Below are 18,564 nucleotides of genomic sequence, written 5' to 3'. Positions count from 1 at the left end.
TGATAAACTGTATTTAACTGTCGGTTATCTAGAAGACAATGTATAACGAGTAGTCAATCAATAGTCTGAAATTGTATCAAAACTACGATACAAACTAACTGGAGAAAATTCAACCAAAATAGTCTAACTAATCTTCAGCCTTAGGAAACAACAAAGGATCCACATATAATTCTTAAATTCACGAAATCGTAAAGATAATGTGCCACGTGACGTGTATCAGACAATTTTCACTCACGCACACACATACATGTGTATGTATGTATGTATGTATGTATGTATGTATGTATGTATGTAACCAAAACACAGAAAACATCCATCCATCCATACATATATACATACGTGCATACACACATACATACTTACATCCTTTCCATCTATCCATACATACGTACATCCACCCATGCATCCATCCATCCATCCATCCATCCATACATACATACATACATACATACATACATACATACATACATATATGGACTAGGGTCAAAATTAATTTTACTATGTAATATCTACATGTTTTCTCAGTCTTGAATTTTCCATTTTGTATAATTGAAAATTCATCATATTTTACTGTGAAGTAGTTTCAAAGATGTACTATTGTTTAATTTCTTGTAATAGGGTATCCAGCTCTGTTTACAGACTAGACTATAAATAAAGCACAGTGAATTGGGTAGCATATTTCACTTTTGGATTATCGGCAATGATTTATTAATTAGTGTCCTCTTTCGGCGAAATTCCCACAGACCATTAAATCAACACTAAGAAGCCTAAATCTAACTCTTTTATCGCCACCAAAAGGCAAAAGCAATCACAATAGTCTAAAATAGACTGGGACTACATACAAGGGTACTGTACTGGTAGTAAAATTTGTATTAATTGCCCAAATCTACCTATACATTTTTCTTTTTCCTTTTTTCTTTTCTTTTCCGTTCATTGCTTATACCTGATTGAACTAGATTCCAGAATTTCATTTTCGTTATATCACAGAAAGATGCAACATTACTCAAATTGAAAATGGCAAGCTTAACATCAGTGACACTGTTATTGGTCCAAGGGAGATGATTGAGTCTAATAGTAATGTAAGTTTTGTCCTGTTTCTTCATTCTAGTCATCCTCACTTTGTCTTTCTTGTGTTTTTGCGTTCCTTCCCTTCTTTTGTGCTTATGTAAAAAATAGTTGCATTATTGATGCTGCACTTAATTATATCTTGATATATTTCCAGAGTGACATATTCTCATAGTATGAACTAGATTATTGTATTTTAAATGATTACAATTATCATTAAAAAATCTGCATGGACAAGTGAAGTAAAAAACACAAAGGGTACATGTGATAAGAGTGAAGTACCGAATCAATTGGGAGAGGTCTAGAAACAATTATTGGCAGTAGCAACGTCAGACATTAAAAATCACAAAGATATTTTACTTTTACACTTCATTTCGTTTACTTATTTTGCCGAAGGCATTGAAATTTTCATATAATTTCTATGTACTGTTTTGCATTTGTAGATTACATTAATATGTTCCGATGGATACGAACTTTATAATGAGTTGAATTCCATGTACTTTGAGTCCGAAAAAATGGACATACTGTGCTACCAAGGTTTATTCACCACTGAATTTCCAGCATGTAAGCCGAGTAAGTATCCTATCCACACCTGACTCATTAAACGCGTTATCTGCAATCAGTTACGTCAGTGAGAACCCATACTTGCATTGTTGTTTTTGCTGTTGTTTTCATTGCTATTGTTGTTAATTTTATTGTTATTGTTGCATAGGAAGAAACACATGTTATACGTTCTCAAACTCGCTTTAAGCCCCAATTCGAGATGTCACTCAAAGTTTAACCATCAAAGTTTTTCTGTGCACTCCTCACGCACACCAAAAATTGATGTATATTTTCCCTTTACGTATATTTTGCGTGATATTACTATTTTCTTCTGAATGGTGGGTACAACTCAACATGTTTCAGTTTTGGCATTGTTTTAATTTTACAAAGTTCAATAAACGTATCATAAAGAATAATTTCATGACCCTACGGGCATATCTTGAGTAAAATTTCGTTCTTTCATTCACGGCTGTCGTTTACCGATATCCAATTAAAGATGCATACCAAATTTGAGCAATACAAATATATGATAACTATCATTTGGTTATTTTTCATATTATAACTTCTTTCAGGACATAATAACCTGTTTTTTGCGTTCTTTCCATCGTTGTTAAAATGATTCCCTTTACGTTGTATGCGGATCTAATTAAAAATAGACTAAATTAAGGTCTGAATTAGTTTTAGTCCTGATTTGGGTTTGTCTATAGATGCTATTTTTAACCTTGAATGTTCTACCGTCAATAATTGAGAGTGTTCCTATTTCGTTGCACATTATATTTGTGCAAATGGTTTAAAAATCCCAACTAAACAATGCAGGACCTTATTTTCGATATAGCCATTTAAATTCTCTAAGTATCAATGATTTAACCAAAACATAGAAAACGACGCCTTTACGTAGGATGATTTTTATTGACATGATGAATGTTCGTCCATGGTAGACATTTTTGTTTGTGCAGAAAGCAGAACATATTAATGAGACAGTCTTTTGACCCTTATTACGTTGTAAAGAATTTATTATTTATTGTTAATATTTGCCATGAACAAATTACATGTTCTTGTCGCTGACGTTTGTTTTCTTTAATTTTCGTTGACCTTGCATTGTTGGATTATAAATGCCTGTTGCTTATTCTCGCAGTTTCTTATATTATCATAGAACGATGTAAGTTAGACAGCTCAAGAAGCCTGAAACCCGAAGTGAATTACGTAGAACACGGAAACAATCTCACTGTTCGTTGTCTAGATAAAATGGAGATTCACAAAGAAAGGAATACAGAGGAAACTTCAGTGTTCTGCAGCAAAGGGATATGGATTCCAGAACTTCCAAGGTGTATAAAGAGTGAGTTGAACCCATATTTTGTTATATTTTTCAGGGCTAATTACTATAATTTTAAACATATAATATGTGCCACATGCTATGGAAGGCCTGATATTAGAACATTTCATTATCTGTTGACAAATCAAGAATCTGTTTCCCGTGGTGTTCAGTCAAACTAAGCAGAATATGTCAGATGAGGTGGAATGGCCCAATTCTATCTTCTGTCTTCATCATCCCAAACAGTGCTGAGAGAAAACATGAGTTGGTAATTGGGGTCATAGTATCAGAGAAAATACTTTTTTCATAACATAACTGATATTTCATCGGCTTAGAATCTTGTAGACAGATAGTAAAAAGTAAGTAACCTTTTATTAAATTCATAAATTATAAATTTATAATACCTTATCATTAATTCGTCACCTACATGATTGTATGAAACATATCCAGTCCAGTGGATCCTCTTCGGGAATTTAAATATATAAAACGTACACGTTCAATGATCTAGGGTCAAACGTTACATTAATGTTAACTCTTTAAATATAGACTCTAGTCAAAATAATAATACACATTTATGTCAGAAAGTTGGTATATTTTGAAAAATGTATATGAGCTGAAGAAAAGTCAGCAAGATGACATTGTTATCACCAAATGACATATATCCAATGCAGTCTGCTGTATACTAGTTTTTTTTTTCATTTCACGGTGAACTTTGTTTTCAAACCTCTGCCATCAGGGTCTGGTGGGTTTCAGCTTGCATCTAAAATGTATGCAAAATATCATAAGTAAAATGTTAACAGAAAAGTAGATTTAGTATTGAAACATTCAAACATAAATAGATACCCTGCTGTTTGCAAATTGCTTTTTTATTGTTTTTTACATTCTTATTTTACCTGAGAAGTATGGGAAAAGTTGGTATGATACACTCATTCACATGATGAAAGTCTGAAATAAATAAAAGAAAATATATTTATTGCCATTCTAACAACAAAATTAGTTTTAATCAAATATAGGTGAACTCACATATAATATGACGAGTGGCCATTAATACACATCCTTCATCATTTTAATAAGTTCGTAATTTTGTGTTCCTTTACATGTACGTGTCTTTAATTCTGAAACTTCTTTTATAGGTATAGAGATATAAATTAGCTTCTGTGTTCTCTGTGCATCTCATATCATACAAGTGCGTGTACTATTTATTCGTCTCTAGGTCATTAATTCTACATTTTATGTGTTTGAAGACGGTTAGTAAATGCTATAAAACAGTCATTGCATCTGAATTATATGTAAAATAAACAGTGTGAAAACAGACATCAGAATTCGAGTTCGTATTAAAATCGAATGTAATATTATTATTTTAATATCATTTAGTTTCTCCAAATTCCGCACATTATTTGCAGTCCTACATATTTTAATATAACTTTGTAGTTCAGTCATTTTCATTTTCAATCCATCTGCATACTATTCCTTTTTGAATACAGTTCCTACAGCATGTATTATACATTCTAAGATTCATTAGAACCCTTGAATATATTCATATCCACCATTACGTTACACCATCTGCAATGACGTCGTGAGTTGTGACAATCTTTCTGATTTAATATCTTGTCCAACCCGAATCCGAATTATTGAAAAGTAAATCAGGTGTCATATATACATCATGCGGAAGACTAGTTGAAATTGGAAGGTAAATTAGCAGGTTTTGAAATGCCAAAGTTGTAAGATCTATAATACCCAAATTAGATGAGTAATCTGCTTGACCCTAACAAGGATGATTTCTAGTCACATTAGTTTGGTATTAATTAGATTTAAAATTCATCAGGTTAATCAAGCCTGTCGAATGATGCATACAAAGATAAGTAAAATCAGACGGCTTCTAATCTAAATTATATGCCGAACACATTGCACCCTTTAGTACTAATACTCGGGGATACTTTAAAATGTTGTTATCCTCAATATTTATGCCAATGGCCTGACAATGTATATACAAGGTAAAACTATGATTTTGATGACCGTTCAGAGCAGTCAAGTGTGAGTCCTGTGTCACTTGTATGTTATATTATCCGATACTTTGTATCATTTATTTTAGCTTGAACAGTTATAGGTGAATTTTCCTGATCATATGAGATAAACAGTAACTACACTAGCATGAACGTGTAAATATCGATTGTATTTCCTTATCTACGGATTGTCTTAATATGAACCCATAATGTGCATTACCAATGAAGAAATATATATGATTGTATATAATGTAAGCAATATTGATCAATCGGTGAAGCCCTGTAGGAAATAAAAACATAATTACTCGAGCTGACACAAAAACATTCTCACCATTACTCTAGAGGGGGAGTCCAGTTATGTTTTTTTCGTATAAAGCATATAATTGTATACATTACCGATTGTTTCACTTATGTATCTTTCTGTAAACACAATAAACTTCGATCAGTAATGAGATTTCTCGAAGGAGATCACATTATCTTCTCTCTCTCTCGCTTTCTCTCTGTGATAATTAATTTTAAACAATAAAGTTCAGTACCTTTATTGAAGAAGCTAAAACTCTTTACCGTGAAATAATACAGTCAAGGACATTTGTTGCTTGGGATATCGGTCAGAGATGCAATTGCTTCAGTTAAAATTATGTGGTCATATCTTGAATTTTTCTGCTGTTCCTAGTTCATAATTAAAGATTACTGCAATTGTATGGGAAAATATGAACGAGTTTTTTTTTGTGGATCAAATACTGCACGACCTTGGAAGCGCAGCATATCCATCCGACAAATCGAGTTCATATTTTCCTATACAAATGTAATAATATTTTTATTATATTCTCATTTTCGTATTCTATTATGGCTTAATTATATAAACAAAAACAAGTTACAAGAAACAAAGTAACTGAATATGTGTCGTTTTCCATACTAAATACACAACCGTAGATTTATCATTACATAACAACAACATTATTAATGCGCACATAACTCTGCATAGATAAAATTGAACTTTATCGCGCGCTAAATGTAACTTTCGAGAGAAAATGGCGTTTTGGTCTCCTAAATATTTAAATTTGGAATGATATTGTGAACGAATGCACATTACAACTAATGTTCCATTTGATCTTGAATGAATAGAGTTCGGTATCTTTTGTCGATTCTACGAAATTTTGTGATTATGAACCGGGTTTATCTGTGCCAATTCTATATGAAATACATCGGACTGAAGCAGCGTGGAAAAAAGCGTGTTGACATCTGTAAGTGTGTTTCTATTCTGTCACTGAATATTTGATGTCATAATGTGGGAAAAATATGAAGTCTTTCAATTGCAATTACCACAATGATGCTATGGAATTTAATGTTTATTTCATTTTGAGTGCAGTAAGTAGAATGTAATTGCACTTGGAATATAGTAGAAATTAACGCGCAATTTCAAAATGTGTAATCAAGTTTGAGAACCCATGATATGACTCATGTAATTCGGTTTTGCACAACTAAGAAACTACATCTTGAGAATATTCAGGTTGTAAAATTGTAAGTACATTTTTTGTCATTTTTATTACCAGCTAAAAACAAAAAAAAAAAACAGTTTATGCCTTGTCACTTGTATGTTATTTGTAGGTATCCAGCAATTTTATGAAATTTGGCGCCTATCGCCCGCCTAAATCTGAAACATTGTATCCAAAAAATAAAATAACGCTGGATATAACAAATCATCTGGTATGTTGCAGTGCACGAAACATCTGTTTTAGTTCATTCAGAAACAAATTTAATCAATTAAAACGTAAAGCGCATGCTCCGTAAGTGTACATGATTTTGTACAGATCAAACGTGCTTGCGTCTGCTTACATTATTTGTTTACAGTAGAATGTAGTTCCTTTATGAGTGCAATATGATGTGCGCGCGAGTTCAATATCTTAAATCGCTAAACGATTTTGACAATGTAAAGATAAAGGAGAAAAAAATGAGCATATAATAATATCCAGATATATGAACGTTTGTTGATTTATACAAAATGTATGGTATTTTGAAGGTTTGCATTTATATGTGTATCATACAATGAATGGTAATAACATGTTAAATTTACAGCTAAAAGACCAGACTACATAATTCGTAGATTTAATAATGTCGTAGATTCTACGCAAATAGTATCAACTGCCTATCAAAATTTGTTACTTTTAAATGAGACTCGTTTATATTCTCTGTATTTAGATAGCATTAACTAAGTTATTTCAAATGTATGTTGTTGATTGTTTGTTATGATTCAGATCATGAGTTAGAAAATGGAAAAAGTCGCATACACTTCCTGAAATATAGTAAAATTTTTGCAATTTCTTAAATTAATTTAAATTGTAATTTTAGTCACCTTAAAATTTAAAAACCCTCTTTCCTATAAAATATTATGTGTTACTATTATATTCAATAAAAGAGGAAATCGTGCTCAATGTAGGTCTCTTGTGCTCATGAAATGGCGCGCTTTACCGTTGTATCAAAGGTTTCTAGGGTATACGATGTCCTGTAGAAGACATGATATATATATATATGACAACACAAGTGCATATTATGAATACTATGATTTTGATGCTTGACTTTCGTTCATTATGATTATTTCTATTTTAATTATTTCTACTTTAAAGTAATCATACAGCAGTGTCTTTTGGCAACGAGTTTTGCTTTCTTTTCTAATATGACTCCTGGGCAGTTTGTTATAGAAATTTATTAGCACATATGTTTACCTTTATGAAGCAATGTACATGGCTGAGTTCACTCACTCACGTTTGAATGGTCGAATACCGTGTTTCATTTGGCAAATTAAATAGGTTCCTTATTCTTATAAAGGAGTATGAATAGCCCCGTGAATACCAGAAAACGTAACTGGATCCAGTCAAGATAGCTTCTAGGAACATCTTCATTTATAAACTCAATTGTATATATGATTCTTTCTGATTGCATTCCTTGTGCAGTACGCTCCAATCCCTAGTAATGATACTACGACTTATACATATTTTTAATTAAGGGAATTCTTAATTTGATATCTATTTACTTTTCAAGGAAAATGTATTCCGAATAGGAATATTATATTTATGTGATGAGAAGGTACGGCTTTACTGTTTTTCTGGTTCAAGATCTCTTAATAGAATCCAAAACGTAGTGATATGAATCATTTTAAAGTACCATTCAATAAATACTTTGCTTTTTTATTTTGACTCTTGCTGCAGTCCAATAGCAATTGTAATAACATAATGTAGATCTTCGAGTCACACCATAAGGGGCATGTGGTACACTTATTTGAATATACGTACATTTTGATAATGACAAAATTTCGATAACTGCAGTTTTGTTCCAAATGGGCTAGTGATCTTTATGTCAACTCTGAGAAACAATGTGCTATTTATTATGGATTTTGATGTGCTTAATTCAAATGTGACACATAAAACAATTGATTGGATACTGTTTCCAAGATAGTTAAGTTTGTGCACTTCACGTCTGTGTATACTGTATAGATGGCAGAGTTTTAATCATATATAGTAAAACTTGGTCTTTTCATATGGTAATGTTGTATGGTTGTTTTACATAATATGTAAGACATTAAAAACAAAACAAATAGGTTATGTAAATAAAAGTTATTATGAAAAAAGGCAAAATGTATCATGTATATGTAAGTACATACTTTAGTCCTTATTCACTGTCTACTCCGCGCTTCTTGGCTTGTCTCTTTTATACATTAAATGGAGCATCTTGTCACTGTCCTGCAATAGTCTGCAAACATTGATGGGCTCCAATTGTCCCGATAGCGTTTAACCATTGTTGCAATATGCTGTTCTCGTCGCTTACTGATCTGCAGTTCGGTGGGAGAGATCGAGATGAGGTAAAAAGAATGTATCTTTAGTGGCATGTTGGAACGAAGGAGTTTGTACGCCTTGACGAGGTTTTCCACCAACTTGCTGTAGTTGTCTTGCCTTGATGTTTCGGAGATAAGGTGTGCCACAAACTGAAAGGCTTTCCATACCGTCTTTTTCTTGTCATGCACTGTACGGTCAAATGCATGATCTCGAAGTTCACGAATTTGGCCAATCTGTCTCGAACGACTATCCAATTTGCAGTACAAAAAACAGTACATGGTATATCCAGTCCAAAGGCCAAGTAGAACCTTCAAATGGTCACAATGCTGCCACTAGTGTTCAGAATTGTTTAAGCACGTCAAAATTTATTTTATGTTTGCATATGTTTCCTTCATATGGACTGCATGATATTGTTTGATGCAGGCTACAACATCACCTTTCATGAATAAGAATGGAAACAGATCCTTTTGACGGTCACGGAACATGGAAACCCTAACATCACCGGTCAGTAGATTCTCCTGCTGTAGTCTGGAGCCCAACAACTCTCTTACATTTGAATAGTTCCGAATCCCTGACAAAGTCATTTAGTTCACCTTGTGTTATAAGGTACTGTGCAGAAGGGGAGGATGGGAGAAAATATGAGTCATGTGTCATTGATGGTTCCGAACTAGAAGTTTATCCTGCATGACTCAAGTTCGAATTTATTCTTGTTCAATAGTAACCGGCAGTCCTTCTTCGTGTGGTACTGGGCGTATAAGTGATGGAATGTTTGGATAATGCCAAGTCCAGTATTTCTTCTTTGTCCCAACTGTCCCAACTGGAGGCATCGTGCAGAAGTAAAAATTGCTGATACGATCTGATGGCTCTCTCCAAATGATCGACACTGCAAAAGGAGAACAATTTTATTTTCCTGTTCTCTCATAGGCAAATATTTGTTGCACAAGTCTTGCAGTTTATGGGTAGTGCACACCTCTTGTCCTGGTCTCCAATTTTGCAGCCAAAATAAAGATGATAGACTTTCCTAACCACAGTGATTATACTGCGCTTTTGTGATGCAAAATTTACTTACCATAGACATAGCAGAAGTTATATGCATTATTCACATAAGTTCGTTATAACGTCTTAACCACACCACAACCTTCAGTTTTTACAACACATCATTTGAATTAATCCAAACGACACGCACACTGGAACAAACGTTAATCTAATTTTTCTGCCTCAACCGCCCTCCTCCTAGTAGAGTAAAAAGGCGATCAATTTTCTCTTTTTGGAGCGGTTTCCGAATTTCCAGGCGCATAGAAATTGGATAGGTGGCAATATGATAATTCTAGTAGATTTCAACTTTCACGTTGACTGTCTTTGAAAGCCATACACATCAAAACCCCTAGATTCTATTCATGTTTCCAAGCTCAAACAGTCAGTTACCCAGCCCACCCATAAACAAGCCAATTTTAGACTGGATTCTTCATAGGCCTGATGATATAATTTTCTACGGTACTCCATGGTATCCCATTATTAGATCAACTCTGCCTTATACGCCATCTTGACATATCAGTTCATAACCATATGACGTTTTTTGCTACTAAGAGAATCCTCCGTATAATAAATAAAACCAAACTAATGCATGACATCCAAGCAAGCTGAACAGCTTGCTTTGCCTCCTACAGCAGAACTACTCAGTAACTACTGCCTCCGTAGATTGCTTCACAAATATGCCCCGGCATCCAAGCGCATATTATCATTTAAAACCTTTTTTCCGTAGTACAGTCAGACAAAACTAACCGACCACACCCATGTGCACACACCAGAAATATACTTACGCTCCTCTTCTGACAATCGTCTACGCATTATTCCCACTATTAAAGCGAAGTCATATAAACTACAGTCTTTTGCATGTCAGGGCCCTGCAACATGGAACGAATTGCCCACTGAACATAGACACAAAGACAGAGAGATCTGATTCATGAGTACTCTTTAGACTCACCTATTTCTTTGCAATAACAAACGTAAGGACCTAATACTGTTTCCTACCTTAAATATTTTCAGCATTTTTTTTTTGTTTTCAAATTTCATGGTAGTTGTTTTTTGTAATCATATCATTATATATGTTTCATGTTGGTTGTTTTTTTGCAATTATATAATTATGTATGTTTTGTAAGTTTTATGTGTTGTCTAATGCTGTAAAGCGCTTATAACTTCTAACGATTAGGAGGAATACAAGCTGTCCAAACACATTCAAAGATGTATTAATAGATCCAGTCAAAGAAGTATTTTAGTCATTTCTGGTTTAAATTGAGATCCCGTACCTTTATAACTCACGTATGGTCCGCCATTTCTAAATCAAGTGTCTTATATACTGAACCAGCATCATATCTTTAAAACTAGAGCCAATCATCAATTGTAAGCATCAGTTTTGTTCTCAATGATTCGGAATTAGTAAAGAGTGATTACATGTATTTCGGAAGCGTTTTAGCTAAAGACAAGTGTTATCAATAAGTTTTGAAGGACACTTTATTGCACGTTCATTTTGCACTCGTGAGAGGGAGCATAACATTATATGTTACTTTAATTATCTTTACATAATATGGACCGAGATCCATGCAAACACATTGTGGTTGAAAAGCTGCAAATTCCTTTTTTTATTGGGTTTTATTGTCATTTGCCATGGATTTGCGACATTTAATTAATTTATTTAAAGTTATAGGGCCAATCATCGATATTTATCTGCGTTGTCTAATTTAGCAATATTCATATATATCAGAAGCGACTCAAGATGAGTTCGATCACTCCGATGCTAAGAATATGTTATGTTAAGAAAGAACAGAAAATATAAATGAAAAAGCATTCAAAAACCAAACTTAATCTAGAGTATTGATGTCCTATTGGCTAATTACCAGTGAAACGGAACATATAAGCAAGTTTATTTTGCAGCAGGGAGGGCGAACAGACCAAGTTTATTTCTTCGAATGAAGGCTCCAGAGAGAAAATCATTTGTAAAAGCCCCTGTTTCCCAAATAAAAGCTTCCACAGAGTATTAATTTTGCTCTGGCCATCATATAAGACCACACTAGGACGGGTCACCATCATTACTTCAATATGAAGATTAATTTAAAATATTTTGTCGAGACCGATTCGTAATTTTTTTATTATTGTAAATTAAAATTATTAACATTATTATAATCATGGATGCTGGAGAACCATATTCTACTAGATTAGCACGAGAGCGACTAGAAGCAATAAAGAAATATATTCCCGTGAGAGAATCTGTCAAACCAAACAATACGAGCAGTTGGAGATGCAAAGCAAGGATTTACTGAGTCCACTGAGTTATTATTTAAACCTGTCACTGCAACCACTGAGCGAGTTCTATTAAGAGATAATGAAGATCTTGATGTAAGAGAAAAGGTATCCTTCTAGTATTAAAACAAATTGCAGAGCAAACTCGACCCGGACTTGTACCTGTATCTGTGGCTCAACCTGCACCTGTAGCTCAACCTAAACCTAAATTTAAATCTAAACTTAAATACAAACCTCAAACTAAACGTAAACCTCAAGCTGAAGCTGAAACTGAAGTTGAAGAAATACCCGAAGATGACACAGATATAATGATGATGATACAGAACAAGCTAGTGCTAGGGTTGCTGCGATTGAAAAATTTACCGAAAATAGTATTAAAAATATAAGAGAAGCTAAAAAGTGTGATAAACTAGCTGTAATTGCTGTGTCAACATATAATCAGCGAAGAAATATTTTAAACCCTGAATATGCTAAAGAAACTGTAAGTCGTGAAGCATGGTACAAGTGGATATATTATGTATATTATGGGGTTAATCAGGCCAGAGTATCCGATCCCAGATATATTGAATTTGATAATGCAGTAGATATATATTTTAAATAATTACAACAACAAGGACTAACTCAACCTTTACAACAGCAACCTACTCAGCAACAATCTTCACTGGAAACTAGTAATTTGTTTTACTGATGATGCTCTTGATATTTTTGAAAACAGAGAAAATTTAATTAGTATTGCCGCATTTTGTGATGATCAAAGGGAAAACTATTTATTAAAAGAACATATTATATTTTGCTGCTATGAGAAAAAATGTTAGTATTAAAGATCCCGGATACATAGAATTTGCAAAACTAGTAAGTGATAGAAAAAAAACAACCTCAACGACCAGAGGAATAATTTCAGTATACACCACACTCTCAAGAAAAAGAACATTACGATTTACTAAAATCTCTTAAGATTACCGGTAGTGGTTTCGGAGTAAATTTTATTTGTCCTGATAGTGTCGTTAATGATGTATCACGATTAGAAGTTCTTATGGGGGGAAAACCAGCTGGAAATAATTCATCAGAAATAATCAACGAGGCAGCTGATATCTGTCAAAGATTATTTCACGGCGGCATCATGGATGCTAATATTTACAGGAATCTTATTGATGAAATTATGGACGAGTACAGCGACTAGTTGTTGAATAAATAAAATTAATTAAATAAAATGATCGTGCACAAACATCATCGTAAACCCGTGCCTCTTCGAGTAGTAAACGCACGGTTGCCCATGTACAGGGTCACCTTCCGAGATGGACTTGGTAATGTTGTTAAAGGTATCATCACAAGAATAGCTCCTAAAGCTGGACCTATCGCGAAGCAATTGTCAGTGAAAGCTATGAGCATTGTTCGCGATAAAACCATCGCTGCTGCCGGTGATGCTTCTAGGAAAGCTTTTAATGTCATCAAGGACAGAATATTAAATTTAATACGCAGAATAAACAACCTGTAAAAAGCGCTGATTTTGCTCGAGTCAAATTCCCAAGCACCGAGGTGATGCCTAACGATGCCAGTAAGGTAATACATGATTTAGCAAGTCAAAAATTAGTAGAATTAATAAATCAAGGGACTGATCAAGTAATAAATACGAGTTTGATATCGGGAAGTGATCTTCGTTTTAGAAGATAATCTTTATAATAAAATGTTTAAGCAAACATCCAACGAGGCCTTTGACATGGATGAATCTGTAGATAAAGATACATCCGTGCGTGATTATCAACATTACTTGTATGACACAGTAACACCAAATAGTGATAGTCGAATTGAAATTCAGTTTCATGATACAACCATATATTTTCTGCCGTGTGAGGCGTTTATTGAGGCTGTAGTTGAAATTATAAAAACAGATAATACCACATATGGAGACGATCACAAAATTGGTTTTGTTAATAATGGTATTATGGCGTTATTTAAGAGCGCCATATACATGATTGACGGAAAAGAAATTGAGTAGATCCACGATAATGTTGACATTGCTACGAAAATTGTAGGCCTAGCAAGATATTAAGACGATTTTATTAGATCAGCTGGCCCGAGTATGATGTTTGCCAAGGATAATACTAATCACGCTGATCATGTACAATTTCCTAAAGTACAACTGACTCACGTTTCTGCGGTTGACCCTCAACCTGCTGGAACGATAGTTAGACCAACTGCTACATTCCCGGTACTACAAAGCGCCAATCTTAATTTTAATCTGGGATTTGCCACACCTAAATACATGTTAAAAGGTAATCGTAGAAGATTTTCATGTGCAATTCCATTATCTCATATATTTGGATTTTGTAGAAATTGTAGGAAGTTAATTTTTGGAGCCAAGCACACAATTGTTCTTTATCGAAAAGGTGATAGTAATGATGCCATCTGGAGAGAGAGTAACGATGACGCTGCTGTGGAAGCTGCTAATAGTGGTATAGTAGTATTATCTAAACTTATACTATGGATGCCAGCAATGACTCAATCAATATCAGAAGAAAGTAAATTACTTTCCTTTATGAATCAAGGCGGTAAATCAGTAATGTCATGGCTAACAACAACTACCAATAGCATCCATAGCAACATTAATGGTAATTTTACTTGGCACATGGCATCACAACAAGGTGTTTCTGCGCCCAGACATATCTTTGTTGCTCTCCAAAACGCTGCTAAATATAATCAAACAGTTAGTCAATGATAGTTGACGATTTTAATGCCAGCGAAATATCATTAAGAATAAATGGACATCAGGAACCATCTGAGGAAATATCGCTAGATTTTGTTAATAATTCAGTGGCGCGCGGATATTATCGTTTAATGAGTTTTATGGGCCGAGATCAAAATGTTGACACTGGTTTACAAACATCACATTTAGATTTTACAAATTTTTATCCGATCTATTATTTTTCACCTTGATTTGATGAAACAATCTGTCGTTGATATACATTTCAAAGCCAGAATAACTAATCCAGTTTGTAATGCTATTAGGGCGGTTGCGTTCATACTTAGTGATAGAACTATGATCCTCGAAGGTATTAGCGGGCGAACGAGAATCATTGATGCTCCAGTGGAACAAATGTGAGATTAATTTAAATCAATCATATAATTATAATGCCATACGATCATGCTATTGTGACACTGACTCAGGGTCAGGTGAAAAAACTCCAATCAAATACAACAAAAATGTGCGGGGGAAAAGTAATTAAAACACAATCAAATTACCAGCGGTGGTCCAAATAAACTGTCGCTAACAAAAACTCAACATAAAAATTTTACTAAAGCTAAATCAGCGAATACTGGGATTCAAATTGATCTTTCTCCGAGCGCCGTCAAGGATATGATTAAGATAGGTGGTTTCTTCCAGCTTCTCGCTAGTTTAATACAAGCATGAATTGCAAAAGCAGCCGCTGTTGCCCCAATGATAGGAAAGGCGGCTGCGTTAGGTGCTGCTGGATACGCCGGTAGTAAAATAGCAGAATAAATAACTGGAGGTAAATATGGTAATAAAAGGACGCGGCCTAAGATTGTCAGGAAGACCGCCGCAGTGGTACGGACGCGGCCTAAGGTTGTCAGGAACACCTCCGTCGTGGTATCAAAAAAAATTCCCACGATAACGCCGATGTCAACTTTTGATTTAACCGACGCCGCTAACAACCTAAAAATAAAATTCTTCAGAGGTGTATTTATGCGAGATCAATTACCAGCGCAACCAGGCCGCGAAGGAAACAGGAATTATAAATCTTGACTCATACGACGGTCCTGGCACACACTAGGTTGCTTACGCGATAACTCCACGTGGAATTATTTACTCGTACGCGGTAGCGCCGCCACGGGAATTTCTAAATTACGTAAAACAATTAAACGCGCCGGTTTGGTATTCAATGTTACCAACGCAGACATTAACTGATTCACCAATATGTGGCCGGGAAGTAATTAATGTCCTTGATTCATTATCAATATCAGCTAAACCATATCATAAGGTCGTCCACATGTACACTTCTGATAAATTAAATCAATTGCTAATAAATAATGGTTGACATTTACGGAAGATGTCTTTCATCGCGAACGTTAAAAAAAGACACGTCGACGTTGATTTGTCGGAGTATGCAACAAAAGATAACGTTAATAATCTTTTAGCGATATCAGGAATAGATCCTGACGAAGTTATTTTTCAAGATCAACACGGAAAATTAAAAACAAGTAATATCTAAGTAAATGATATAATTCGACGAATCGAGTATAGCGCCCACGTAAATGATTTTACTAGTCTACGAGAAGCTATTAGACAAACTGATGAAAATACTAAACACGTTAATGAAAATGCCGTTGAAGCTATCAAAAAAAATCAATGAAGCTATCAAAAAAATTAATGAAACAGCTACGGAAACTACTATAAGAACCGATGAAACTCTCAGAAAAATCGATGAAACCGCCTCAGAAACAACTGCAAAAATAAATGAAATTGACAAAATAATAGCTGATATCAATATCAGCATTGATACATTCAAACGAATTGAGGTATTGATTTCCTGTAATTATCGAAAAAAACTGGATTTATTAAGATTCCACCAACAATAACCTCATCGCAGGTCAATATTATGATATTTATCACGTCAACGGGATCATCAACGTGGACGCCAGAAAATGCTACTCTCAAATACACCGCCGTGGTCACTGGCGTGTACACATTATATTTTTTCCTCTATAAGATTCAGAATAATTACTAAAGAATACGACTGGCGACATCCCAGCAATAGATTTCTTGGATTTATAACTATTTTATTAAATAAAACTATCCAAGAAACCGACAAAACAACAAAACCAAGGTGCACGGAATTTATATCTGAAACGCCTCAATTATTTACTAAATAAAATAAAATATGAATGACGCGTCCGAATACAGGTATAATCAAGCATGTGAGTAGCAATTGTCGCTGAAAAACACCATTGACGCGTACACGGCAAAAGTAAAACATATCAACGACGACTAGTTATCGTTGACGTAATTGTTTATTCGGTATCAGCGGCCGCTGCTGGAGCTGGAATAATATTATCCGCGATAAGAATGATGGCACCGATAGCTGTTACTATTTGTATTTTCGCGGCAACGAGGGTCGCAGGCGTCCTTAATATTATTGCGAAAAAGTATGTTCTTGCACGAATGAGAAATTTTCCGAGTATCAGATTAAATTATACGCGGAAACGGTCGCGTATTCAAAATAATCTTCGATGTTATCGGAGAGTCTCAATTACCGAAGTATATCTGATTTTGAGTTCTCGATGATAATAACAATTTATAATCAAGCTGTTATTAAAGCTACAAATAATAATAATGTCGGAATTACTTCAGCAGATCGTGACAAACACTACCGCGCGCAAAACAACGATGATCTCGGTAAGCTCGACTAATCCAGAATGTAATATTAATTTTCCTATAGCAATTTCCGTTGACGAGATCGCGCTGGCACAATTGCGAGTTTATCACAGCTGGCCCAACATTAGATCTAAATCATTTGGTGGATTATTATCAAATACTTCGCTTGTGTTTGCTAATAAAAACAAACCCTACGGCACCCCTGACTGGACCGTTGTTGGATTAGCAACAGGTAGTTATCAAATCGAGGAAGTCAATGATGAATTTATCACGTAGAATAAAAAACATAACCGGAGAAGAACCTGGAATAAAAAAAACCGCTCACGAACCAACGCTAACTTCGGTCATTGAGATAAGTTCACCCAATTATGCTGTTGATATTTATGCTAGTTCAATTAAAACTGTTTTAGGCTGGCCTGAGATTCAACCACCCGCGCCACCTCATCCACCAGAACCTAAAAAATCCGATTATATCACAGACAGGCAATCATATCACGAATTTGTTCCAGATTGCAAAAATGTTTTATCTGTCATGAAAGATGCAAGATTAAATACACTTCATGTTATTAGAATAAAAGATGAAATATTATTTACTTTTATTATTATGCAGAATAGTTGACATTATGAACTACACGGTTTTATCGAATGGTTTAAATAAATTAATCAGGAGCATAAAAGACAACTACAGTTATTACGGCAGCATTTTTAGGAGTGCATTTTTAATATATCAGGTTCATCATGTGATGAGATTATCAAACGCGTAGAAATATTAAATCAGCTTGCATCCGACATGGAATATGTTCACGGGCTATTAATTCAGACAATAACTGATGATAAACAACATTTTTTAGACGCGTACTCGCTGACGGAAGCCACGTTGCCAAATTTTAAATTTCCCGCTTATAACGCACCTCAATTGAGAAAATAAGTCAATGATGTCATTGATGAGCTATTTCCAGAATTACTAGCCGCGTGGAGAAGATCATTACCGCCACCAGCTATACTTAGACATAATAATCATCAATCTCGACACGGCAGAGATATTTCACCAGAGGTCGTAAATATAACAACCGTCGTCGCAGTTAATCTTAGTTATGACGTCGTCGAAAACAGATACAGCGC

General features: G+C 34.5%; 1 protein-coding gene across 7 annotated transcripts in view; it reads left to right on the top strand.

The window, feature by feature from the left end:
* The window catches only part of LOC149794503 (sushi, von Willebrand factor type A, EGF and pentraxin domain-containing protein 1-like), a 184,760-nt gene that overhangs the window by 53,541 nt on the left and 112,655 nt on the right, over window positions 1–18,564 (top strand). For 6 of the 7 annotated variants that reach the window (XR_016423037.1, XM_089968753.1, XM_089968752.1 and 3 more), the window contains 3 exons: window positions 988–1,079; window positions 1,509–1,638; window positions 2,744–2,944. Coding sequence is in view for 6 of the 7 variants with exons in the window: in XM_089968753.1 (XP_089824879.1) it covers window positions 988–1,079; window positions 1,509–1,638; window positions 2,744–2,944 (423 nt within the window). In the remaining variant the exon portion in view is untranslated. The remainder of the gene's footprint in view (window positions 1–987; window positions 1,080–1,508; window positions 1,639–2,743; window positions 2,945–18,564) is intronic. The other variant, XM_089968751.1, reaches the window with a different exon arrangement.

This window comes from Sinohyriopsis cumingii, chromosome 8 (genome assembly GCF_028554795.1).
Source record: "Sinohyriopsis cumingii isolate HCF-2022 chromosome 8, ASM2855479v2, whole genome shotgun sequence".
NCBI classification, from domain to species: Eukaryota; Metazoa; Mollusca; class Bivalvia; order Unionida; family Unionidae; genus Sinohyriopsis; species Sinohyriopsis cumingii.
Note: the sequence above shows the minus strand (reverse complement) of the source record. Positions and strands in the feature narration are given on the sequence as shown.